This window comes from Rattus rattus, chromosome 10 (genome assembly GCF_011064425.1).
Source record: "Rattus rattus isolate New Zealand chromosome 10, Rrattus_CSIRO_v1, whole genome shotgun sequence".
Lineage (NCBI taxonomy): Eukaryota > Metazoa > Chordata > Mammalia > Rodentia > Muridae > Rattus > Rattus rattus.
Window position 1 is genome coordinate 29,802,161 of NC_046163.1, and position 27,656 is coordinate 29,829,816.

General features: G+C 38.9%; 1 protein-coding gene across 5 annotated transcripts in view; it reads right to left on the reverse strand.

Annotated features, from left to right (window-relative positions):
- Positions 1-1,773: 1,773 nt before the first annotated feature.
- Odr4 (odr-4 GPCR localization factor homolog) overlaps positions 1,774-27,656 on the reverse strand; it is a 34,116-nt gene continuing 8,233 nt past the window's right edge. For 3 of the 5 annotated variants that reach the window (XM_032915505.1, XM_032915504.1, XM_032915509.1), the window contains 10 exons: positions 27,296-27,402; positions 26,042-26,078; positions 25,269-25,409; positions 24,507-24,602; positions 23,528-23,593; positions 18,980-19,108; positions 18,287-18,377; positions 15,734-15,904; positions 9,146-9,253; positions 8,034-8,579 (listed from right to left, as the gene is read on the reverse strand). In XM_032915505.1, the coding sequence (XP_032771396.1) occupies positions 8,512-8,579; positions 9,146-9,253; positions 15,734-15,904; positions 18,287-18,377; positions 18,980-19,108; positions 23,528-23,593; positions 24,507-24,602; positions 25,269-25,409; positions 26,042-26,078; positions 27,296-27,402 (1,014 nt within the window). In that variant the 3' untranslated portion in view covers positions 8,034-8,511. Of the gene's footprint in view, positions 1,995-8,033; positions 8,580-9,145; positions 9,254-14,210; positions 14,578-15,733; positions 15,905-18,286; positions 18,378-18,979; positions 19,109-23,527; positions 23,594-24,506; positions 24,603-25,268; positions 25,410-26,041; positions 26,079-27,295; positions 27,403-27,656 lie in introns of those variants that run through there. The other 2 variants (XM_032915506.1, XM_032915508.1) reach the window with 2 other exon arrangements.

Here is a 27,656-nt window from a genome sequence, read left to right on the forward strand (position 1 = left end):
AGGGAAACTCCAAGTTAGTTCAAGACACCTCAAGAACAAATTCTTAGCACAAAGGTATAAGGGATGGTTCTGATGCTCTGATCGGGGAAAGAACACTGAACTAATTGTTCCCCAATTAGTTCTTTAGTTTTTTGGGTTTTTTTTTTTTGGTTTATTTATCTATTTATTTATTTTAGTGTTTTTTTTATTTTTGCTCCATATTTTTTTTTTTTTTCTCTTTGTTATAAGTCATAAGTCATTCAGTCATGGCCACATCAAGGCTCCACCTTTTGAGGGAGGATTTTTTTTTATTGGATATTTTTTATTTACATTTCAAATGTTATTCTCTTTCCTGGTTTCCCGGACATAAACCCCCATCCCATCCCTCTCCCCTTCTTCTAAAAGGGTGCTCCCCCCTCTCTATCCATCCCCCTTCCCACCTCCCCACCCTGACATTCCCCTCCATTGGGGGTGTCCAGCATTAGCAGGATCAAGAGCTTCTCCACCCATTGATGCCCAACAAGGCCATCCTCTGCTACATATGCAGCTGGAGCCATGGGTCTGTCCATGTGTACTCTTTGGGTGGTGGTTTAGTCCCTGGGAGCTCTGGTTGGTTAGTATTGTTGTTCTTAATAGAGATACTATGGAAGAGCCTTGAACACATAGGCACAGGTGAAAATTTCCTGAACAGAACACCAATGGCTTATGATCTAAGATCAACAATAGACAAATGGGACTTCATAAAATTGCAAAGCTTCTGTAAGGCAAAGGACACTGTCATTAGGACAAAAGGGCAACAAACAGATTGGGAAAAGATCTTTACCAGTCCTACATCCAATAGAGGGCTACTATCTAATATATACAAAGAACTCCAGAAGTTAGACTCCAGAGAATTAAATAACCCTATTAAAAATCGGGTACAGAACTAAACAAAGAATTCTCAACTGAGGAATACTGAATGACCAAGAAGCACCTAAAGAAATGTTCAATATCCTTAGTCATCAGGGAAATACAAATCAAAACTACCCTGAGATACCACCTCCCACCAGTCAGAATGGCTAGGATCAAAAACTCAGGTGACAGCAGATGCTGGTGAGGATGTGGAGAAATAGGAACACTCCTCCATTGTTGGTGAGATTGCAAGCTGGTACAACCACTCTGGAAATCAGTCTGGTGGCTACTCAGAAAATTGGACATAGTACTACCTGAGAACCCAGCTATACCACTCCTGGGATAGGAGGAGATAGGCCTGGCCCATAGGCAAATGGCAATTTATAAAGGGAAAAATGGGAAAGTCTGTGTTAAGATGAGGTGTTTAATTTCAATTGGGCATACTAATCAGGTGAGCCAAAGGTGGCCTTTGATTCCTGAACCTCAGTATTTGATACCTGGACCTTGGTAGTCAGCTTCAGGAGGAAGAAGTGGCCAAATAAGGGAATGAATCTTGGGAGCTAGCTTTAAAATATAATCTAATGCTTTCTTTAACAAGGTATAGGGGGTCAGAGAGAAGGGCAAGGCCTACCAAAGCCATGTTTGTGAGCTGGCTAAAGTCCCTTCAAGCTTTCTTATGGAACTCGCAGCCACCTGCCTAGGCATGGTGCCACTGTGGGCTTGGGCTGCTCACATCAATAAACAATCAAGATAATTCAGTCCAATCTGATGGAAGTGATTTTGCAATTAATCAATTTCCCACATGACTCCAGGTTGTGTCACCTAGACAAGAGAAATTAACCAGTGCACAGAGCTCAGTGGGCTATTCTGGAAGAGGTTTGGAATACCACAGGCTGAAATAAATGTGGACTGTGGGAGGCCTGGCTCATGAGGTTTCAGAGAGGAACAAGCACTCTCTCAGGTACCAGGTTAGAGCTACATCCTAGCAAAGAATCTCGCTATGTTCTGCCTGTGTCCTGAGACTGAAGGGAGGCCAAACTTAAAGGACTGATGTCTTCAGTGAAAGACATTTCAAGACAGGACAGCATCCAAGATGAGGCATGGTTATTGATTGCCAATCTTACCTGGGTGAAGAAGAGTTAAAAACTATTGTAAAATAACAAAAGATGCAGTTTTTCTAAGAAAGGGACTGACAAATTTTTTTTTATTAGATATATTTCTTTACTTACATTTTGAATGTTATTCCCTTTCCCAGTTTCCTGTCCATAAGTCCCCATTCCCTCCCCTCCCCCTCCACCATACTGGTGTTCCCCTCATCCATCCCCCTTTACCATCCCCCCTCCAACATTCCCCTGCACTGGGGGGTCCAACTTTGGCAGGACCAAGGGCTTCCCCTCCACTGGTGCCCCAACAAGGCTATTCTCTGCCACATATGCGCCTGGGACAGTCCATGTATAGTCTTTCAGTATTGGTTTAGGGAACGGTGTAAATTTAAAGTTGCAGTCAAGGGATGTGCCGAAAAGAAACTGTGATTTTTTTTTTTAACAGAAACCTCCTGCTCTGTAGAGGCATAGGAAAGGTGCCTGGAGAGCAGGAGTCCATCCAACAAAGGCTCCAACTAGTGAAATTGGCAACTTACTTGAAAGAAAAGAGCCGGAACTCAGAACACCAAAGGGCTCTTACTCTTGGAAAACAACTGCCTAGCAAGTGTTTCCCCGGGGTCAGCACCTAGGAGCTGCTACAGCTGTGGTCCAAGTCAGCCACAGTACATCTTGAGCTGGCAGCAGAATGTGACAGTGTTGTCTGCATGGTCCTGGCTCCATAAGCATGAAAAATGCTACATTAGTGTGGCTCCATGGTTCCAGAAATCTTATGAGGTCAAGCTACACAGTGACAGGGCAAAAGAGACTGCAGGAGTCCCTGAGAGTGAAGGTAAAGCCTAAGATGGCAAGAGGGTTCCAGGATGTTTGAGAGACCAGACGCACAGACATCCACCAAAGAAATCTGCATACATGGAACAGATCCAGTTCAACAAGAATCATGTGCTGTGGAGTGGGCAGAGCTGGGGGTGAGGAAGCAGGGGCTACCTAAGCCCTGTGGAGCTTATATGATGTCATCTATAGTGAAAAGTGGAGCTAGATGATTTGGTATTTCTTCTGCCTTTCTGTCCTGTCTCGGTCCAATCTTCTTGCTCTACTCCTATTCTCTTGTTTACAGGAATGTTTACTTTGGCCATTTTATGTTGGAAGAATGTAGTCTGTCGTTTGATTTCATAGGGACTCACACATAAGGGTTCTCAGTTTGGTTTGGTTCTCAGAAGAGACTTTGGGCATCTAAATAGTGTCAGTCTTATTCATTAAAGGGACTTCAAAAGTTGGGGAGAACACATTTCCCAACGAGATGGCAATGAACTCATGGGGGTTATAGGTAGGATGCTACAGTTTGAATGTGAAAGGTCTCCACATGCTCATGTTTGAACACTTGGTCCCAGGCTGGTGGTGCTATTGGAGTGGAGAACCTTTGAGGAGGTGGGTTCATACTGGAGGTACTTGGACCCATGTCCTGTCCACACTACTCTGTTACTGAGATGCAATGAGACTAGCTGGCTTGTACTTTTGCTGTCATTTGTGCCAGAGAAGCGAGGTTAGACCCTTACACCTCTTCACTCCTTTTCAGCTTCACTGGAATCAACACTCATCATTTTACCCCCAAACTCTAAACACATGTTCGTTTTTAAATTATTTATTAAACAAGCCTCCCAAATACTGCTATGTAGTCATTGTCACTGATTTTGCTACAGTGGATTTACAGTATATCAACCACCATTTTAAATACCATTCTTGATTTCTACATTTGAATCCGAGAAGACAGACTCTTGAGGGAAAGGACGCAATTTCATTCATTTATAATAAATAACCTCATCTCGCAATCCCACTGCTTATTTAGTCATCTTGGTGACCCATTCTTTGCAACAAGCTTTGCAAATGCCCTTTTATTCATTCTTAGATGCCTTTGGCAACCTGGTCAACATCTGAAGGTACCAGATGATATCACCTTCAACTTATCATCACCAAGCCTAACAGCCCATAAACATCAGCATCAACTTTCTCCTGCTTCTGAGCTACTGTGTCAAAAACAGCATTCCTTCTCTTAAAGCCAGTATTTATTCGTTTTTAGGTCACCCTTCCTCCTTTCCTGAGGAAGCGTAAATGCATGTTTTCTTGATTCTATATTTTCAGTCATTCCTTTCATCAGTGTCTTCTCCTTGATATATAAACCATATATTTTCCTAGTTATTAGCTAGTTGTAGTTATTTATTATTATTGGCTATTTAGCAACAGCATGCCTTTTCAACAGTACTAACTTGAAAGTACATTAAAATGTTAAAAATCCATGTGATTTCTATTCAGACAAAAGCAACCTAGCATCTCAGTTAATTGATATTCTATAAGCTTATCATGCAAAACATTGCAGTGCCATTTTCAATGGATTTGTTACACATTGTGTCATTCTTCCACCATCATCCTTTATTTTTGTACCATAAGAAGAATTTCACTAAGTTAAAAAAAAAAGGGAGGGGCTTTGTGAATCTAAAGGGACAGAGGTAGCTCCATGAACACAGCTGGTCAGAACGATTCAAAGGCAGACAGATTCCTGAGTTCCAGGTCAGCCTGGGACGAAGCAAGTTAGGGCACAAGTGTGATAGAAATGGTAATTTCAGGACAGGGTCCCATCCAGCTGGTTTATCATCTGTGTTTAACAGAGGCAGGCAGACCTCTGAATTCTTTTGCAATGTTAAAAAACAAAAATAAACATGCTTGCTGTCCCCTAAGAATTAAGGCTCTTTGGTCACTGTATGCTGATTCTTAGGATAATCTAAAAGGGAACATGGAATAAATATGTAAGTAAGAAGCTGGGCTTTGGCCTGCATGAGATGAGGTATTTCTAGGGAGAGCCCAAGCTCTCGGGAGATCACTGGAGGGCAAAAACAGCTCTTCCGGAATTTTTTCTGAATAGTATTTCTGACTTGGTCAGATGATCCAATAATTTTTTATAGCTGTTTTTCTGACTTTGGTCAGAAAACACATGAACTTTCCAGACAGCTTTTAGATTTTTACCTAGCAGAAAGAGCCGTTTCAACCAAAGAGGTTTTAGAATAGCAAGAAAAGCTGTCTAGATTGGAGCAAAACAGAAAGAAGGGAGAGAAGGAAAGGAGAAGGAGAGAGAGAGAGAGAGAGAGAGAGAGAGAGAGAGAGAGAGAGAGAGAGAGAAGCCTGGGCACAGCTGGGAAAACCATCTCAGCGAAACCTAGACTTGGACCCAAAAAAAAAAAAAAAAACAAAAAAATATATCACGACAAAATCTGTAATGCAGCTTAAACTTGCTCACCTTTACAAACAGTACCATACTGTGTGCGGAGTTGGCATTTACCTAATCATTTCTAAATAAAAGTTTTATTATTTATTTATTTAAGACAAAGTCTCACTATGTAGTGCATACTGTCATTGAACTTGAAATCTTCTTTCCTGCTCCAACCACTGGAGCTGAAATTACAGGTTGGAACCTGAAGCCTGAGTTAAATTCTACCTGTGTTCCCATGTACATCCTTCTCCCTGCTAAATAAAATTACACCCCCTAAAACGTACTTAGTTTTAATTAATAAATATTTGGGTGAGAGCCATAAACATTGTTACGTTCTCTTATAGTATCCATGCAAGAATTTACCTAAGTGTGTACATGTAGAGAATACGGCTATTTAACGCTACAAGGCCAGATGGCTTTCTGAGCATCTACAGTGTGAGGTGAGTTTCATCACACCATTTTTATTAGCATATCCATGGCTTAGCTTTCAACCAAGTGAAGGTAAAACAGTATTGGTTATAGCCTTAATCTCTTATGCAGGTAAATATTTCCATATGTCTAACCATGTGTTTTCGTGTTTTTTAAATGCCTTAGGGTTTTTTGGTTTTTTGTTTTTTTTTATCTTTTTTTTAATCACTTTTCTAAGGATCATGAACAAATTTAGTAAGCTCATGCTCTTGGTAATTAATGCATACATCTTTTAATATGATGCTGAGCTAACCAAGCAGTGCATCTGACTTTCACATGTGTTAGGAAGTGTTATTAGCCTGTAGTTGTCTTTTCTCTGGCTAGTCCTGATTTTGAAAAGTTATGAGTTTTCCCTTATCACATGTACTTTGAAAGTTTGAGTGAGATATTTAATAGTGGTATTGTCTTTAAAAGAGGGGTAAAAGGCTGAGGCTAGTGTTGACAAAAAATAATCTTAATTTTTTTACTATTCAACTCTACTGAGCATGTCTACTTAACTTCTGAAATTCAATTAAAGTTTAGCTTTGCGGAATTCAGTCTGTTTGATGCACTCTGTCCGTTCATTTTCTTTTCCTGAGCTAGGCCACACTGGTCTCTGTTCTATGCTGAGGCAAGGCCCAGAGCCTCGTAGCTGTGAAGTGTGCTGTCAGCATTACTCCACCTTCCAGTGGCCCTCTAATGTCCCCTTTATTTGTACTGTGTCGCTGGGATGTTTCAGCACCTGAGTATTCTTTGAGAAGGTGGCCCTGAAAGTAATTCGTGTGAAACAATCACATTCAAACCTTACCTTGGCTTGGCTCCTGAATCCTCACCATCCTCCTCCTATCTCTCAAAGCAGATTTTCCCAGTTATATCGTTATCTTAAAATTCCACATTAATGTTGCAAAACAATATTTATTCAGTGTTAAATGTGTTTACAATTTCTACAATTTCTTTAAATACTTCATTATGATTGCTTTATACAAATAACACTTTAAATTTACAATATTGATTGTTTTGTCTGTTCATGAACACTTCAATTTCAAATCTTGCTTCTTGAGTAATTTTTCTTATCAAAGACCATCTTTCTTCAGTTTCTTTAATGAAGGTTTGTTTGAGTTTCACTTTGCACCAGTTCCCACAGTTCCCCTCACAATTAAGGTGTTTTACCACTTCTTGGATACACTGTTGCTACTGGCGGTCCACTGTGCATGTGACTGACTTGGCTTACCTGAGCATCTTTATAGCCACTTTGGCTTTTTTAGGAACCTTGTTTCAAACTTGTGATTTACTTCTGGATTTGCTTGTTTGTTCAATAAGTCTGTTTTGCTAATGAGTGTCAGAAACCCGTTGTCCAAGGGCTGCCTCTCTTCCATTCTCCCTCAGGGTGCTTCTAGACTGTGTCACTCCTCCCTCCTACAGCCTTCCTGCTGCTCCACCTTCCACTTCTCTGATCTCTTCAGCTGAGTCTACTCCCACTAAATAATCTGCAGTTTCCTCTCTTCCTTTAGAGAGTGTCCTCGTTATTCCGAGGAACACTACTCGGCTTTCATCCACACTATGGCTCTACCGTTATTCTCTACACTGTTGATGTAAACCTCAGGAAATGACTTTAATTTTTTTCCTATAGTTTATTTCTCCCCATTTCACTGCATTTGTACCTCATGATATAAAATCAGGAAAAAATATTGCTTGATCATAACTGATGGGAGTCTTGGGCCTAAGTTAGAAGTATTTCTAGTTTATTCTGCCAGGAGCTACATAGAACTACAAGGGAGAGGTGCTGAATATTAACTGCCCTAACTAGAATAGCATCTCAGGTTTACATTCCTCTTTGCTTCTGGTTGGAGGCAAACAGTATACCTCAGTGCTGCTACTGGCCTCTGCCAGATGCTTGCAGCTAACCATTGGACTGAACAAGGGAACCCCAATGGAGGAGCTTGAGAAAAGGCTGAAGGAGCTGAAGGGGTTTGCAACACCATAGGAAGAACAACAATACCAACCAACCAGACCCCCCCCCTCCCCAGCTCCTAGGGACTAAACGACCAACCAAAGAGACACATGGAGGGATCCATGACTCCAGCCACATATGTAGCAGAGAATGGCATTGTCCAGCATCAATGGGCAGAAAAGCCCTAGGTCCTGTGAAAGCTTGTTTCCCCATTGTAGGGTAATGCCAGGGTGTTGAGGTTGGAGTGGGTAGATGGGAATGGGAGCATCCTCATAAAAGCAGGGGGTAGGGGGAGAGGGTATGGAAAAGGAGGAAGGGGGATAATATTTGAAATGTAAATACATAAAATATTCAAGAAAAATAAAATTATTAAAAAAGAAAAAAGAAAACCATGGTCCATGTGTATGCTTAGAATAGTATTCATGGCCTCCAATTTAATCAATGTCTGTATACTGCAACTGGGTGTATATTAGAAAAGTCCTCTAGATGAACTTACCAGAAAACTACTGATGATACGTCTGCTATGGTTGCTACTGACTGCCTGAAGCTTCACTATTCTGATCAATGTGTGATCTAGTTCAATAGCAATGAGCTCTTAAAATAGCTCACATTTGACCCTTCTGAAAATGTAGAACAGTGGTTTGTTCCATGCAGCTCCACTTAGATGCGCAGTTTACTTTTGGGAACCTGAGCCAGATAGTAAAAGCAGGGCTAACAGGGCAGCCGGTGACATGTGCGTCCTCAGAAACACATCATCTAACAGACGACCTGATCGAGGCAGAGCTCGGTGCTGGCTTCTGTGGGGTGGGCATTTACATCTTAGCTTTCGTAGCTGTGGACCAGTGATTTCTGGATGATCAGGGGGCTCTTTGGGCCTTCCCCTAGTCACTGAAGTAATGGAAGGAGATGCCCGCAGCAAATGCTGCAACTGCTAGTGCTGCAATCACACCTAAAAGGGAGACGAACAAAACAATGCAAGTGGGATGAGCGAAAGAAAGGACGGCGTGACCAACCCTTAGGCTCTGAGACAGGGAACATGCCTCTATGACTACACACAGAGATGAACGATGTATGTACACACTACCAAATACACAGGTATGTACGGACTAAAATCCAGTGATGTCTTAGAAACATGATAGTGAGTTGAAAAGCTAAGTCATAAAGAGTGGGCAAAATATCTCTCGTACACAAATGCACACTAAAACAGAAGAAATATTTTTAAAAGCTTCTGTAAATATATGTATGTATGTACGGATCCATGCATACATATAGGTACACAGGACATACACACACCCAGTATGCCAGCTGTTTCATACTCAGATTACGTGGAAACACAGCTCAGTGGGTAGGCTTCTCAATCACCATAATGCACATTTATTGTGTGGCTAACCTTAACTTCGATCATACTCAGTAAATACTGTCCTAATCTAACATTTTGGTTAATTGAAATTAATTTTAAGATAAAAAGAAAACTGACGATCAGTTCACTTTCAAAGTCATAAAGAAAGCAAATACCTATGTTTTGCTGAATTTTCACTCCTATGGTTTTGTTTGGTTGCTCTGGTTGTTCATCATTTGTGTTGGTCAGTGAAGCCTCACTATTCACACAGGAAGGCATACAAGCTGCAAGAAATCAGGACAAGCTCTTTATAAACTCAAAACTGCCATTTTAATATAACAATAAAGAATATACACAACCAACAGCATTTCCCTTCCCCTTTCCTATTTTAAAGGATCTCTTTATTTTAAAACTTGTTTATTTTATGTGTCTTCATGTGCATGTGTCAGTATGTGTATCTGTGTGTGTGTCTGTCTGTCTGTCTGTATGGATGTCTGTGCTACAAGGCTGGTGCCTGCAGAGATCAGAAGAGGGTATCAAATCCCCTTTGACTGGACATAACGACGGTTGTGAACTGCCACAGGGGTGTTGGGAACTGAACCTGGGTCCTGTACGAGGGCAGTCAAGTGCTCCTATCCACTTAGTCGTCTTTCCTGATTTCTGATCGTCTTTTATATAACATGGATTTGTTCATTACTCATTATAGGTGAACTAAATTTCATGGACTATATATCACAGTGACACAGTCCTCAGAACACGTGATGTAGCTTTATTGTTGAGTGGACGTGAGTATATGAATGCTATGCGTGTGGTTGGCAGGCGTGTGAGGTCTGAGGACAACTTTTAGGAGTTTGTTCTCTCCCTTAACCAAGGGCACCTGAGATGAACTCTGGTCATCAGACTTTCCCTGACCTACCCCTACAGCCTAAATGTACGTTTTTACTTCATTATGCTGACAATAATTTATATACATCTGCCTATGTGAATTTACTTATCTTTAATTAATAGAGAGCCCCCCTGGAGACTCACTTGATATCCCAAAAGTGGCAATGCAGTAACTGCTACAGAATTCTAGAGAACTATGCTTGAAAATAAGTATTTCAGATTGATCCCTTAACAACAAAGAGTATAGCTGTGTGTGTGTGTGTGTGTGTGTGTGTGTGTGTGTGTGTGTGTGTGTGTGGAGAGAGAGAGAGAGAGAGAGAGAGAGAGAGAGAGAGAGAGAGAGAGAGAGAGAGAGAGAACATTAGAATCACTAGTAAAGCGGCATTAAGGATGACACATTAAACTATTGAAAAAGGTATCTATGACTGAAGTCATCAGTATTGACAGCAAGCGCCATTTCATCAGTCACGCAGAACTTGAATTCTTTAAACAGATGAGTTCCCTATCCCTGCAGAACTATAGTCAGAATTTATTCATAGATATACACAATTAATTGGCCATAGTGGTGTCACACACCTGCAGTTTCAGTACTCAGGAGTCTGAGGCAGAAAGATAGCATATTTGAAGAAAACCTGGGCTACAGAAGCAGATCATGACTTAAAAGGGAAGGACAGTAGCTTGAGATATAACTGAATGGGCGCGTGCCTTTCTTCATGCACAAGGCCAAGTTTCATTCCCAGCACCACAATAATGAATCAGTATTATTAATTTTTCCTTTAAATCACTAATGGTTCTCAAGCATATGAATATGCATGGAATCAGGAAAAAGGAGTGCAAGGCCTGCCTGAATCACATAACAAGACATGTCTCAGAAGACTAAGGCATGGGGAACCAGCCTAGTAGTAGGAAGCTTGCCTACCATGCACGAAGTCATGGACTCCACCAGAGCATGGCAAACAATAAAGGAGTAAATAGGAATATTTAGGGACAAAGAGTAACTGGCTCCGACAGCGAGGCAAAGCTGACAAAGCATCCTTTAAAGGTGTGTCCTCAGTTCACTCTCACCTGGGACTGTGGACGAGGGACAGCGGAATTACTAAGTTAGTGTCTAGATGACTAACGCATCCAATTTTAAAGCCATGCTTATCCTTCACCATTAGTGAGTCAGTCTGACAGACAAATTGCATTTTATCCCTTTATCCTTTAAAGGTATGTGATTTGAAGATATTTACATGGTAAAATATGTATTTTTAAACATAGCAACTACTTGACAACTACATTATAGAACAAAAGTAATAGTAATAGTCAAGAAAATAATTTCAAAACTTTAGAAATAATACCAAATATTTAGAAAGTTTACTTGCCCTAAATTTCTGAATCTCAATAATTTTCTGGGGTTTATTGTACATAGAAACCCTGATATATTTATGTAAATCTGAGTACATTACTAAATTCTATGTTCATACTTTACCACTGATATTAGTGTTAATGTGAAGAAGTTCATGGAGAAGAAACTAATTATGTGATAAAGTACTGAAGCATTTATTATGTATTTCTTTTTAGAAATACCCCAAAGGAGTTGGGGCTTAGAAAGGTTTTACACAGGTCATACAGCTATTAGCGGCAAGCCTAGACTCACATCACATCACAAGGCTTTCATTGTGCATCTAAAAGAAAAAATAAAACTATACGCCCAATGTGTCTGGGTAAACTGAATAAATGAATAGACAAATGCATATAACCCCAAACAAATAAGAAGTTTAGCTAAAGACCCTTAATATATTCATCAAACTTGTGGTTTTATACCTTACCACCTAATAATAAAGACCACAGTCACTATTAAAACTATATATAATTATTAAAATATCCCTCCAATTTAACACATTCTGAGTGAGGCAAAGCTAACATAATTCTAGATAATTTTTATTCTTGGCTACATCTCAGACCAGTGTTCAGCTTCTAAAATGCCTGGTCATTTTTACTTAATCCTTCCTTCAATATCAACTTGACGTCAAGAAGCATCCCTGAGATGGTGCTCCTGTTGCATATCTGGCACTCTGTCCACTTTTCTATTACAGACCTACTTACCTGGCTCACAATCTATTTTTCTGTACATTCTACTGTGTTGCAAGACTCTTGAGAACTATCACTATATGGTACCTTTAGAGTCCTAATGTTCAATATATTATAGGAAATCAATACATAATAATGAATTTTATTAGCTTGGTTATAATTGATTCATGTTTCAAAACCTGGGTAGAGTCTAAAAGGGTTATACTTACTAATGTGAAAGGTAATATTGTCAGTAATCCCAGAAACAGAAAAATATGTACAATCTACAAAGTTATGGCTTCCTATCAGTGTGGTTTCTATATAACATATTGTACATATAGGTATCCACATCTAACTGCCAAACCACCTCTCTGTCCCCTTTGTTCCTGTATTAGTACTGTACTGTATTCTCTGACATCAGTCTATCTTTAAAATCAGATTAGAGAATATTATTGTATTTTAACTTGTTTGTTTGGACAACAGAAATCTTTTTTTCCTCACAGTTCTGCAAGCTAGAAGCTGAAGATCTCGGTAGTAACATTTTTGGTTTCTTCCAAGTACACCCTCCTTGGCTTACAGATATCTACTACTTCCCTTTGTCCTCAATGGCCTTTCCTTGCTATGTAATCTTTCCTTGTGCCCCTTTATACGTGTAAATTTCCTTTTGTTATAAGAATGCTAGCACAGTTTGATTAGAGCCTATGCTAATGATATCATTTAACAAAATCATCTCTTAAATACATTTCAGGAAAAATAAAAAGCAGTGGAACTGGTTCCCTTGAGAACCCTGGTTCATTCCAGTTCCAACAACTAGCACTAATTCATCTCACTCTTGGAGGCTCTCTGCTAGCTGTGAACTCTCTGGTTCCAGCTACCCAGTAAAAGGAGTCCAGCAGCAGCTGGCCTATTGAGGCTCCCTGCCACGGGCTCTGCCCACACTCCTAGCAACCAGCCCCCTGGTAGTTAAAGTACAAACTCCCAACTACCCGGTAAAATCAAGACTCAACAAACTGTAACCCAACAATCAGATTTATATGTTAAATTCTCAATCCACAACACAACCAATTGATAAGGATATAAACCGCCCACCTAGATAAGTGTAGGTTGATGTCACTATGCGAGTGAAGGCAGGGACAGGATAGAACAGGGCCTGTCATTGGATGAGAAGGAAGGATGGGCAGGAGAAAAGTTTTAGAGAGGCAGAGGAGGCCAGAGCAAGGAGGCAGCAGACAGAGCATGGCGGCGGATGTTAAGATTCCTCTCTGCACATATGACAGGTTGTTATGACTATTCTTAAGGGATGGGTGTGTACAGAATCTTGTATGTCTAGATGAGCAAATTATATCTTATTGATTGGATCAGAGGTTATCGTGTGAAATGTTCTTTCATGTGGTGACTTAATTGAATTCAAGAGAGTGTGTGGTGGCTGGATGCACCGGGCCGCCACAGAATTAGTATGTGTATGCCTGGCGTGGTGGAAACCTGCCAAGAGAGCTGTGAGTGAGGGCAGCGCTAGTTCCAAAGGCCTGCCAGAGCGTGACCACCAAGATATTCTCGGGGACCGGTTCGCTGTTATTTTATTTTTACTGCTACATAAGTATCTTCAAAAATAGTCATAGACTAAAGTACTTGAAGTTAAAGCATCAGCATATTGGTGAGGATGGGAATATAATTCTACCCATTCTGCCAATTAGTTCTTGGTATGGTCTAGTACATAGTATTTGGTAATGGTAATAAATGACTTGTCTTATGAATACATTGCATAATGGTATACTTTCATAATTATTTTAGAGTGTGCTCCTACATGTAAAGATAAGTTAGGCCAGATGCGATGGTACACACCTAGGCAGGTTGATTTTTGAAGCCAGACTTGTCTACATAGGAAGTTCATGGCCAACCAGGGCTACATAATGGAGAATTTATCTAAACATTTTTTAAATCTTACTATAGAACAGGAAGTCCTGAGCTAATGACAGCTCAGCTGCATTTGTATAAAATGAGTGAGGCTCTCAGTTCATCCCCAAAAAGTATGTCAGGTTCCACCAGTGTCAGCCACATACGTCTCACCATTTGCCTGTCTCTTTACTGCACCAAGATTACGTCATGTTGAGTGACTGACCTATACCAATTAGTATGTGTTAAGTACAGTCTCCTTATTATGTTCACACTGATTTAGACATTTCACTATTAAAAGTACATGAATGCAAAGTTAATTTGGTGAACTATTTTAAGAATGGCAAATCAGAGTACACTTAAAAAAGTAATTTTTCTTTTATTTCTTTAAATCACTAACCCATTGAAAGATACAAGACATTTCCTAGCAAATTCACAAATATTTTCAAGAGGCTTGTAGGCCTTCTGAAGCCAATTCAGACCCTAAGAGTTTTGGTATCACAGATTAGAAATTCCCAAGCCAGAGGTAGGCAAAAGAAGGGAAGGCAAAAAAATGTTGTTTGGAAACTTTAACATAGAGAATAAAGTCTGTGGGGCTCTTGGCTCTAAAATATTTAGAACGGTTAGCTTCAACTTTAAAGCATGAATGCCGTCAGGAAGCAGGGCAAGCATTTTATTGGTTCATATTCTTGAATGAAGGATAGGTGACAGGAAGGATGACTGCTACTCGGAATCAGGAAGAATACTGTATATTCATCTTGGGGTACAGATTTCTATACTAAAAGAAAAAAGATGAATTACACAAACTCTAAAGATCACATCAACATTTCTAAGAGCCCTTTAGTACCCAGCAGTTCTCAACCTGTGGGCCATGACCCCTGGCGAGAGGTGGTCATATATGAAATCCTACATATTAGATTTTTACCTATGACTAACAATAGTAACACTGTACTGTTCCCTGATGGGGACTAGGAATTAACAGAATTGAGTAAGAAATCAGAAAAGGAACTTTTAAAATGGCTATATTCAAATTTAATAAGCATTCATATTTGAAAGTAATCCAAAATTTTTCTACCAAACCACAAATTTCTAAAATAAGCAGTTTTTACTCAGTACCTATTAATATTTGCAAATAATTAATCTTATTATATAACATTTAGAAATAAAATTGCACATTTCTTTATATATGCATTTTTATATCTTGGACTTACTACAAATAAAAAAGCAAATCAAATGAAACCTTCCAAAGGTTAAGATCAAATGTGCAAACAACAGCTTGAGGCATTGGCTGGGCTACACAACCAGGTATACCGAAGGTCTACACAACCAGACATACCGAAGGTCTACACAGCCAGACATACCGAAGGTCTACACAGCCAGACATACCGAAGGTCTACACAGCCAGACATACCGAAGGTCTACACAACCAGGTATACCGAAGGTCTACACAGCCAGACATACCGAAGGTCTACGCTCTGTCCACATCGCCTTCATCTGACTTCTGGAACTGCCCACCTACTCTCGTGTCCTCCTTATAAAATGAGGACACAAATAAAATGACGGATTACGCAGGGAGAATTTTATAAAAGTTTCAGAAAAACTTTTCTCACACTGAAATAAATATTTGGAAGCTAAATAGTTTTATATATTTAAGGCTGAATTTGTCTCATGGAGATTGACTTGCTAGACTCAAAAAATATTTGATGTATTTTAAGTTTGGGCAAAGTTTTCAAAGAAAACACTCACTGTTTTTTGTTTTTTTTGGGAGGGAGTGTTTGGTTGGTTGGTTGGTTTTTTTATGTGTAAAGATTTGTCATGTGTGTGTGTGTGTTTATACATACCTCAGTGAATATTTCAAAGTATTAAACAGAATTAGCTTTAAAAAACAGGAAGGCATGGTGAGTTTAGGTGTGGTTCAAGCACACTTTAATTACCTGTGTTTACTTCCTCTGCAATTTCCAAGTCTTCTATTTGAATCTCATGATCTAACATCTCTGAAAAGTGGTCTCTGATTTCTTCAGCTGATTCATCACCAAATTTATAGTCACACAACATTATAGTAGATCCAGGAAGGGGGACAAAAACTCGCTGAGGAAGTTCATAATCTGAAAAGAAAATATAGTATTTATTTAAAAAAAAAAAATGTTTGAAATGACAGTAATGTCTTACTTCTAAATGACAAAACTGCTTTTATTGATTTCTTTCTTCCATCGATTGCCCTGGCTTCTTCAAAGGGCTCTAAGCAATATGCCTGTAAATATACACTCTCCTTGCCTTTAATGAGGAGACACTGCTAATCACATGCCCTTTTAGTACCCACTATGTCCTATGATGGAATTCCCCATCAATTTTATAACTCCCCGATAAATAGCCACCCTTTTGTTTTAATCTTATAAGTTCTGTGGATTTTATTGCTAACTTTTTCTTCATTTTATGCATGTGTGAAATCAAAACAAGGGTCTTCCCTGCCTCTGCCTCCCTTACACTGGGAATAGACGTCTATGCCACATTGGCTTTGTCTGGGTACTCATGCTTGGGTGCAAGCACCTTTATCCAGTGAGCCATCCCCCTAACCACCAGGTTTCACCTTTCTTTGGATACTTGCGAATTAGACTATACGTCTCCAAATGTCTAAAAAACTTACTACATAATTATAACTGCTATTAATCTCAAGATGCACATCTAACAAATTAACACAACAGTAGACGTCTTTGTAAAGAATAACTACTTTATCTGCATCAAATATGATTAAAAAGCTATCAATATAAAGGTCAAGTAGAAAACTGGGGTCATTCTGTTACCAATCTACACTTCCTCCTCAAGAGACTAGGGTTCCTTTGTATAACTACAAACAGAAGATGCTGAGGAACTCCCTAAGTACACGGGGAACACAGTGACAAAAACTAGATGATTCTTCCAGTGTCCGTGTATGATCTCATTTGTGTACAACTGAAGAATTTTACTCTTTGACCATACTGCCTCCTAGTGTTAGCATTCTATAACTGCAGTTTGTAGGACAGCATGCAAAAGGATAAAAGAATATTATTCAACCAAACATAGTTGAATCTTAGGTTAAAAATTCAAAGACGGCTTTAATATGTTTGGATAACTGATGTACAAAATTTTAAGAACACTTAAAATTTGGATTCTAGATTTGACTGAAGAAAGACTGTTATAAAACTGAATGCCAAAGAATTGGTTGCAATACATTTAATGACTCATTAAAACAGAAAGGAGAAACTACTTAGAATAAGAAACTCACTCACCCGCAGAATAGTAGGGATGGAGGTACAAGGGTGTAGTTTCAAAAAGCATACTTAATATTACTATATAGTGCGTATAAACTTATGTTAATTTGAACTAAAAGGTGCTGTGCACCGTGCAGGGAAGCCTGCTGGTCACGGTAACAATGGCCTGGTATGATATGTCTACCAGTGAAACAGGCATGAATGCCATGAGAGTGACCAATCAGTTTCCCACTGGACTAAGGGTCACATCTAGTGCCGTGCTAGGGTGAGAACACATGGCTGGCTAGGTCATAGGCCCTAGGTCAGACACTATTATGCTGGAAAATGGGCATCACATTAAACTGACTCACTGCTAATGACTTATTGTTATACTCTTGGATGAGTGAATCTCTTAACCAGGGAAGTCTCTTTCCAGTAAATGGCAATTGGTGCAGAGACCCACAACTGGTCATGGTGCAGAGAATGAGAGACTACAGGATGCTCAGCGCTAAATGGGGCTTCTCAAGACCCCGGAGTTACTGAAGAAGAGGGGCACTGAGACTGTAAGAGTCAGAGGTGATGGATGACTATAACAGTGTCCCCAGACACCGCGGAGCCACTGCACAGATGAACACACAACACCTGTGACAGCAGGCATGCGATCTGTTCCACTCAAGCCGTACAGTCAAGCATGCTCCAGTGGAAGGCAGCATGTCCAAAACCACACGCTCAGTGCAGCTACATGGGCTGTGTTTTAAAACTCACAGATGTGAGTGGGGGAGGAGGATGTGGGAAGGGGTGATGGAGGGAAGAAGTATAAGCAAATACACTGTAAGAAACCCTCACAGGTGGCTCACAACCATCTGTAACGTGACCTGCTGCCCTCTTAGGGCACACAGATGTACAGGAAGACAGAGCACTCATACATGGAATAAATAAATAAATTATTGAAGAAAATGTAAGAAAAATTGAAAAAAAACTTCTCAAATAACTAATTTTAAAAATGAAAAAAAAAAAAGGGTTACAGAACATTAAAAGAATCTCCCTTGGAACTGACAAATATTGACCCTTTGCTAATAGAAAATGTTTAGAAAATGGTGGAAGAGGGAGCAATGGAAAAGATTTTATTCAGCACAAACATAAAAGACAACTTACTGTTATAAAACATGTTATAGAGTATGACATACATGTTAAATCGTGACATCTTACTGTAAGAAACTGTTCAAACAAACACAAAAAAATACTTATTAATAGTCATACTTTTTTTTTCTGGAGTTTCATTCAAAAGCAGGTCCTCAAATAGTATTTCACAGCGATCAGCAACTGTGTTCAAAATATCTCTCTTCACTGCCTATGGGGGAATGCAAAAACACAGGAAGAAATAAAATGCTTCAAATTTGAATTATTTCATTAGAAGAAAACCCACAGTTTGCTTTCAGGCTAAGAATGTCCACTCAATATCTTTCTATTTCTTATTATTATCTACTTAGCATACCCATTACCATTATTTTTAACACATTTGTAACTTAATGATAAATTTATATAGCTTATATTTAAATAGTAAATTAGAACCAAATAAAGAATTAAATTTTTCATCTAAACAAATCTGCCCAATATTCCAATTAAGAAATGTACTATGAGGTAAAAGTTGATCATCTTTACATTTCTGCACTCTGAAACAGTACCTAACAATTCTTCCTTTGAATACTTCTCTTGTTAAGAATCTGAGCTTCCCTTAGAAGTAATATTTTAAAATTATTGATATATTTCAAGGGTGGAACACTTACTAAACCCACATAGATAGTCTACACATAAAAATCTAAAAACAGATTGAACCGTTATTAATTAAAGTCAAATTAATAATCATAACATTAAGCTAGAAAGAAAGTAAATGCCTAGGACTTTTTAATACTAGGATAAATTGCTCCCGATCTCTGAGGCGCTCTTCTGTACCTGCACAGCATCTTTAACCTTGGGTCTGTTGCTATGGATATAAGCTTTGCACCTCACATTTCCCCGAAGGTTGACAGACCCGCTGCAGATCTGGACTGTGGCTGTGGATCTGTGGTCTGAATTCAGGAGCTGAAAGATAAAACCCATTTTAGTCCCAACAGTTCTAACATTATTAATTATATGAAACATTTAACTATCATGAAATCATTTTATACCAAAAAATACTTTTTGCCTAAGTTCTTGAAAATATTCTCTGTAAGTTATTAAAAGTTCTTTATACGTCTTTTTATAAGTTGCATATTATTTTCTGACATTCTTAAATAAATGGAAACCACAATGGTTTCTTATTAACATGACTATTTAAAATATTAATACTTAGTATATCTCCTAAAAATCCACTACTTGTAGGTTCCTCAGCTAAGTGTTATAAAGATAAAGTTGCATAAAGAAGCCATGCTGCAATAGGAGACACAGGGTACGGAACACAGGAAACCACAACAGTATACAAATTAGGACACCACAAATATGGTAAAATTCTAAACAACGAACAGTCACACATTTCTGTGCTCTTAATACGTAACTTTTATATGCTAAAGGCGACCTACACTTCCCCCAGGTAAGAACCTAGCACCAGCTGGAGCTGCCAGCAGAAAATGCTATTAATGGTTTCAGAGGGGTGACATGGCTGTTTTCACCTCACAAGTCCTTCTGTCTTCAGTCTAAGCTATATTCAGTGCCTTTTGTTTTCCAGATTATTATTACTATTATTATTATTATTATTATTATTATTATTACTATATGCAAACAAATGTTTTGCCTGGAACATTCGCCGGTGTGCATGCTTGTGCAGGACTGAGGAGGCAGAAGATGGTGTCACAGTTATAAATGCATGACTGTTAGCTGTCATGTGAATGGCAGGAACCAGACCTGAGTCCTCAGCAAGAGCATCTAGTGAGTGCCGTCAGTGCAGCCCCACCTCAGACACTTTCAGTCTGATTGCCTGAAGTGCTCAAACAAAGGCAGCATGGTAACAATGAAAGGGCTTCTCAAGGCCTAGCATCATAAGGGAAAGGGGAAAAAAGATTAAAAACAAAACCAAGTGTTAGTCCCAGTGTCTGAGTTCAGGTCAGCCCTGCTGCCTGGGAAATGCTGCTTCCCGGAGTCATCTACCACCTCTGCTCTCGTAGTCTTCCCATATCCTCCTCTGCAGATATCAGAGCCTTGAGAAGGGTGTGGTAAAGAACCTCATTTACCATGGCCCAGTGCTCAAAGACTGGCTCTCTTAACACTGCACGACTGTAGCTAGTTACCATCTACGTGAGAAGCTCCTCTGATGAGGGTGTGGAAATATGTTATTAGGCTTGTAAAATGACTACTGCTATGCTGATTTAGCAGAATAACAATGGCAGATTGTCCCTGAGGGCCCACGACCTATCTAGTTTCAGGTTCCTGACCTCACCAACAGTGTCAGGTACGGTTCTATCTCTTGAAGGAGGCCTTATACATCCAATTAAGAAAAGGAGTGGCTGAACAAGTAGGCATATCTCGCAGGCAAGTTATTATTGTAGCTCCTGTGATTTATGGCAGAGTGAAACATGATTATTCTTCTCCTCTGGTAGCATGTACAAGAGCAACAAGTGATTTAATAGCTGAGCTATCTTTGCAGCCTTTAAAGGTATTTAATTCCTATTTAATCATTGTTAAGTTCTTATTAAGAAAACAAACAAGATCTGTTGGAGCTAGAGAGGTCACTCAGGGTTAATAGAACTTGCTGTTCTTGGAGAGGACCCACGCTCAGGTCCCAGCACCTACACAACTCATGACGTCTGTACTTTCAATTCAAGGGATCCAGCGCCCTCCTACGGTCTCCCCAGGTATTTGGCACACACGTGGTACCCATACATTCATGCAGGCAAAACCTCACACACAAAGTGACCAGAAGATTTTGAAAATGTCAGCAAATGAAGTGGCAGGACAAGGATGCTGAGCCAGTGTCTGTGTGTGCTTCCCCTGGTCACGGAGCACACTGAGGAGCTAATGAAGGAGCGAACCATGGGCTCTCCTCACACGGCTCACAGACCCTTACTGTAGGTGAATTCACTCCATTCTGGGAAATACATTTTACATGTGTAATATAAAATGGAAGATGTGTTTTATCATATTTTAATAGTTACACTACACATGTATTAGGCACTTCCTAAAATAGATTATCCTATGAAAAATATTTCATACACACAAAGGAAAGAGTTTTAAAGGCTATAAGGACTGATCTGGTGCCTTTTTGGTAAATACTTTGCTGAGTTCTACAAATGTCACAAACTGTCTTACAAACAGCCTTTAAGAATCTAATGGGGGAAGGATCGAGGGACCCAAAGGGGCTAGGACTCCACAAGAAGACCAACACGGTCAACCAACCTGGGCCCTTGGGCTCCCAGAGACTCAATCATCAACCAAAGAGCAAGCACAGACGGGTCTTAGTCCCCCCAAACACACACATATGTAATAGATATGTGCTTGGTCGTAATGCAGGTCTCCCAACAACTCGGGCAGAAGCTGACCCTAACTCTGTTGCCTGCCTGTGAATCCCAATCCCATAACCAGGCCTCACTACCTGGCCTTAGTGAGAGAGGATGCACCTAATCTTGCAGTGACTTGATAAACCAGGGTGGTTGATACCCCAGGTGGGGGAAATCAGGAAAGGGAGCACTGTGATCAGGATGTAAAGTGAATTAATAAATTAATTAATAAAAGAAGAATCTAATGCATTCATAAGAAAAAGAGGTTTTGGTACTAACAGTAACAGTTTAGGAAAAAAATGATGCCTCAGGCTTTGCTGACCAAACGAAACTCAATGAAAGTACTGGCATTTGGGAGTTAAGTTTTTTTTTTAATAATTATTTTTTATTCTTTGAATATTCCATACATTAAACAATACATCTATCATGACTCCTTCCAAATCCTCCAAGTGCCTTCAGCCTCCTAACCTCATGCTGTTATTTTGTTAGTGAACCAGCTAGATGTTGATGTACAGGCGGGATTCTGACTAAAGGCTGCAGGACACAGATGGCCTGGGTAAGAAACATAGTTGAAGAATTAAAGACACCATAGCAGACATCTAGACCAGGTTAGAAAATAGGAAAGAAAACAGTGCACTAATATAAAGTCCCCTGACTTAGACATTTTCACTAGGCAGTATCGAGAAGTTAGTCAACCCAGTAAAGGGCCATTTTGTAAAGACTAGCATGTCTTGAGAAGGGCAGCTCTAAAACCTAAAGTCAGGTAGAATACAAGACAAAAGTGTCCTGTTACGTACTATGAAGAATACACTAGAAACTATGTGGAGATCCAATGCCCACTTGACAATATTATACAGTTAGACACAGAGACACATCACGAATCCAACTGTCTCCATTTTCTCAACTTAATTATAAAAGCTGAAAGTTCTGGCAGTATTTCTGGATTTCAAAGTTTAGAGTAACACTGAAATGAAGTTTCTTATATTTCCTATAATCATGGTCTGTTCTCCAGGATAGCTTGAGGCAGTATTAAAATGAACAGCATTTAAAAAATAACTAATAGGGCTGGAGAGATGGCTCAGCCATAAAGAACACTGACTGCTCTTCCAGAGGTCCTAAGTTCAATTGCCAGCAACCACATGGTGGCTCACAACCATCTGAGGGATCTAATGCCCTCTTTTGGTGTGTCTGAAGACAGTGACAGTGTATGTGCATACATAAAATACATAAATAAACCTTTAAAAAATTAGTTTTAATTTAAGTGAATTTTATTTAATTCAGTTTCTTCAATATATCCAACTTTAAATTTCCAAATAGGTAGACAATTTTAAAACCTCATGCAGAAAAAAAAATGAAATTTGTAATTAATAACTTTGGAGCATTTTCAGATTTACTTTATTTCTTGAGTATAGGTGCCTTGTCTACATGTATGTCTATGGACCATGTGTGTGCCTAGTACACACAGAGGTAGGTCACGGGGCACTGGATTCCCTGGAACTAGAGTTATGGACAATTATGAGCCACCATGTGGGTGCTGGGAATCAGACACACGCTCTCCGCAAAAATAACAAATAACAAATGGTCTGAAACACTGAGCCATTGTTCTAGCCCACTTTGGAGAGGTTTTTTTTTTTTTTTAATCAAATTAGAGTATAAGATAAAGATATACTTTAAATTAAATATATGACAACTCTCAGTACATCAACATACATTATCTTTTAAGTTTCTAAGGATTTTAACTTTAATTATCAAATCAAGAACTCAAAAATGTAAATACATACAGACACATTCATCTGATTCTGTACATGCTTTTAAAATTGTTACCTACCTGCTTTAATAACAGCCTTGACACCAAAAAGCTCAAAATGGTTTAGTCAGAGCAATGCATCTTGGGAGTAACTTTGTTATAATTGAATGTTTTACACAGTTTCACATCTTTCTAGATTTTTAAATTCATATAATTATATTCCTACTATTTCATTATGTTTGATGAAATAATTTATTTTAAATAAGTGGATTTAAAAATATTTACCAACTGTGTTAGCACTCGGACATCAAAAGAATGAGCAGCTGCTTGCGTATTTCCTCTACTTTTTTTCTAAAAAATACAAGTGAAAGCCAGACTGTTACGGTTGTGTACAAAAACCAAAGAGCAATTTAGGAACCATTCTTCATTTTCTAGATAGCACAAAGAAAATATGTCTTAATAATTTTACATTGCTTTTTTTCAGACACATTGTAATATATAATCTATATCAATTAATTATTGTCTTGAAATTATTCCCTACTTCAACTTTTCTAGATTTGAGATTAGTAAAGTATTTTCTGCAGGTCAAACTCCCATTCCCAGCCTTCTCTGTAAATCAAGATTTATTGGAACTGTCAAAATCATCCCTCTGTACTTTTATCTAAGGTTCATTAATGGGACAGCAGAGATGAACGGCTGCACTACAGTAGCCTGTCTTCTAAACCCAGAGCCCTGGCCATTTGTCTTTTCCAGGTTGCAGACCCCTGCTTTATAGGGAAGACTATCTTCATTTAGGTCAAAGGTATTTGAGAGATCCTTGCAGAGCCTTCCACACAGAACTACAGAGGGTAGAACACCAGCTATTTAGTTGTGAATAAGCTTTTAGAATTTAGAGATTAGATAGACTTTAGGTGCAGATGTGCAGGAATTTCTAATTCCAGGATTCAGTATCTTAAGTACACCAGAAATAGCATTTTTCTACAAATTTCTGAGAAAAACACTTGTCCTTTTCTGTAAAAGACAGTAGAGCTCAGGAAGGCAGCGCTCACCTGCAATCCCAGAACTTAGGAGGCAGAGGCAAGCAGATCTTTGTGAGTTTGAGGCCAGGGCTACAGAGAGACTTGCAGGAAAATAAATACATTAAAAAACAAGAGAACCTAGAAATGAGTAAGGGAGACTGATTTTAATGAAAACAAGGACTAAAGATAAATCTATTTTTCCTTAAAACAAATTCATAAATAAGACAACTTTTTTTTTAACTCACCTGTCCTTCTAATAGGTCACAATCGTTGCCTTTAACTTGTCCATTAATCAGATAAACACCATTTTCTATTTGCTTGGCCCACCGTGTAAGTCCACTCTTAAAAACAACACAAAATCTTTTAGATATCAAGTTATCCTAAACAAGTCTCTTACTTCTCCACCTACAACACTGAAATCTTGAAAATGTCCAAGTGTCAATAACACAATGTCTAAATCCAGTATGATAAATTAAAGCACAGTCCTAATCTTTTAGCACCTTATCCATATTAAATAACTTTTCTGATATTTTCCTAAAATGTATGCCACAAATTCCAAATCATGTATGAGCATAGAAATAAAATCCAATAGTGCCTTTGATCTTTTAAAAAGTAAAAATATGAGCCTTGAGTAGTATAAAGCAATATTAAAGAAGAAAAATTAAATACAAACGAAAGAGCAATGAAGAAAAACAAAGGAATGAAAACAGAAAGGCAAAACAAATCAGGGTCAACAGAAGATCATTATTAGATCTATGGACACGATTAAACTCCACATATGCTAATTCATAAATATTTATTAAGTTCCTGCTATGCTAAGTATACTAGTATTATGATATTATTTATGTTCAAAAATTTCCAAATCCAGCCAGAGTAACAAGTTCTTTATCCATATAACAATCATTTAAAATAGATTTCAAGTTTTGAGGATTCTAAATGTCAGAACCTTATTAACAGCAGAGCGCCCACTCAGCCACCACTGAAGAAAACATATTTTACATTGATACCTTTGTGATTTTTTCCAGAGTGTAAGTGACAGAAGTAGCCGACAGTGGGATGTGAATGTTAACGTGAACAGTACAGTCTAGAGACAGCCATGAGGCAGACACTCTACTCTGATACTTCCAATCTGCAGGTCTTGCTGAACTCTTTATCAGGAAAGAGGTGGAAAAACAAAACGTGATATGGCTTAGGTAAAACACATGCATTAAGAAAATAATATATAAAATTGGTAACTCAAACAAGCTAAAATCCTGAACTGTTGACCAAATTTCCGGATTTAAGGGAAACAAGTAAAAAAGTGATCGTGCATTAATTTTAGTAATTTTTTGCTCAACAATCTTGGCAACCTTCATGTGGTAGAAAAAGGATCAGAGAGCTGTGCAGGATCTAACTGGTGCTCTAGGTACGAGCTTCCCAGTGGCCTCAACAGCCCTCTGTAACACACTGGTTAACAGCAAGTGCTCCCCGAGCCGCCCTCAGATGGCTGTGCTCTCTGTGCTCAGTATTTTCACACTGCTCCTAGGCACATGCTGGTCTGCTCTCCATACCACACTGGGAGCTGGCTGACTGTGCACTGCTGCTACACAAACTCCTCAGTCACCTTTACCACCAGCTTCTCAAATACAAACCAGGGGATTAACAAAACAAAAGAAAAAACTGCAAGAGGTCATACACACTGAAAAGAAATGATGGCACTGGAAATTATTAAAACTAAATACAAAGATGAATCTTTACTTTTAAAACAGAAAAAGAATCTTTTAAGAGTGGTTTTTCTTACCTTTGGATCGTGGACATCGTAAGTTCGACAAGATATTCTTTACTAATTAAGGTCACAAATGACTACACAAGAATTCTTGGTAATAAATATAATCCAAAAACTAAAAAGGGTACCTACATCCAAGTGCCTACAAATTACAGTACTTCATATACTAAAGGCATATATAGATCTGTAACTATACATTTATGTAAATAAGTGTATGGATATTAATTGCTGACTATAGTACTCATGGTGCTTAGAAAAGGAAACAAAACACTAATTCCCTTCTGTTTATAAATATTCCTGTCAGAATAAATGGAAAGAGAGCGCCTTTGGGGCCTTGCTCCGCCATGCTCTCCACAGCATACAGGAGTGCTATCTGGACAGGGGCAAGCCCGAGAGCATCTGTACTTAATGCATAAAGAACATTTACTGATTTACTGGGTTGTGAGACCTTCCGGGCAAGTGTCACATGTATTAAACACACATCGTCTGCAGTAAAAGTTTCTTTTTGAATTTTGTCTTTTCCCAGTCCTAATGTAGAGGGTCCTAGGGTTGTGTCTTTTCTTTAGTGACTGTCTGTCCTGGGGAGCTACAGAGGACAGAGTCTAAGGAAGCCACTTGACATACAAAGGCATAAGAATTTCTACACTACCCAGCTCAGTTCTGGATGCTTCGAGTGGTGCATTTTATCTTTAAGAAATGAAGGTGAAGATTATATTAAAACATCAAAAACCTTAGTTGCTTAAGTTTGTCTCTGACAAGAACCTACGGTGCAAAATATACATGGACAGGGAGCTGACAAGGGATTCAGAATCCTTTAGCAGACTTTTCCTAACTCAGCATAAGATTAATAGCCACTGTTACTATTAACATCATTATTGGCAGCTCTGATCATAGCAATGTGAGTTTCTTGTTGTTGTTGGAAGTAGGGTATCACCATGTAGCCATGGCTGTCCTGGAACTCACTCCCAGCCTCAAACTTAGAGGTCTGCCTGCCTCTACCTCTCAGGCACTGACTAAGGACAGGGGCCACCAATGACTGGCAACGATGTGTTCTTTAAAGACAAACTGAGTCTTTTCTTCACAAGAATGACTACCATAAACTTAAGGGAAGAACTGTCAGTGTGTGCTTTGCATACCACATGATTCTGTGGGGAGGAGGGGAAAGCTGGTTCATTACAGGGTACACTGTGGGTGCTGTGGGCTCATCGACAGCACTAGTACTGCCAGTCAGAACTACACACAAACCATAAACACCTAAATAAAAGATACTTTTTTGTAGAAGAGCAAATGTGAAGTGTCACTCGTTCTGAGACCTCGTCCTCTGTGACATTCCATAGTCTTTTTCTACTCATAGATTTTTCCATAGAAAATATTAGCTGAAAGACAGAAAAATACACATGAATTCATTGTAAAATGAAAAATGTGGAAAAAGACAATAAGTTCATGGACTATTTGATATATTAACCATTTGTGACTTCATAAAACGATTCACACAAAATTGAGTTTTAAGTAAAAAACATAATTTCCTATAATTAGTAGTTAACTGGACATGATAAATTAATTTTGAGCAACTACTGTTTGTATGAAATACAGAATACAAACTTGATTTTTATTATAAATGGAATAAGTG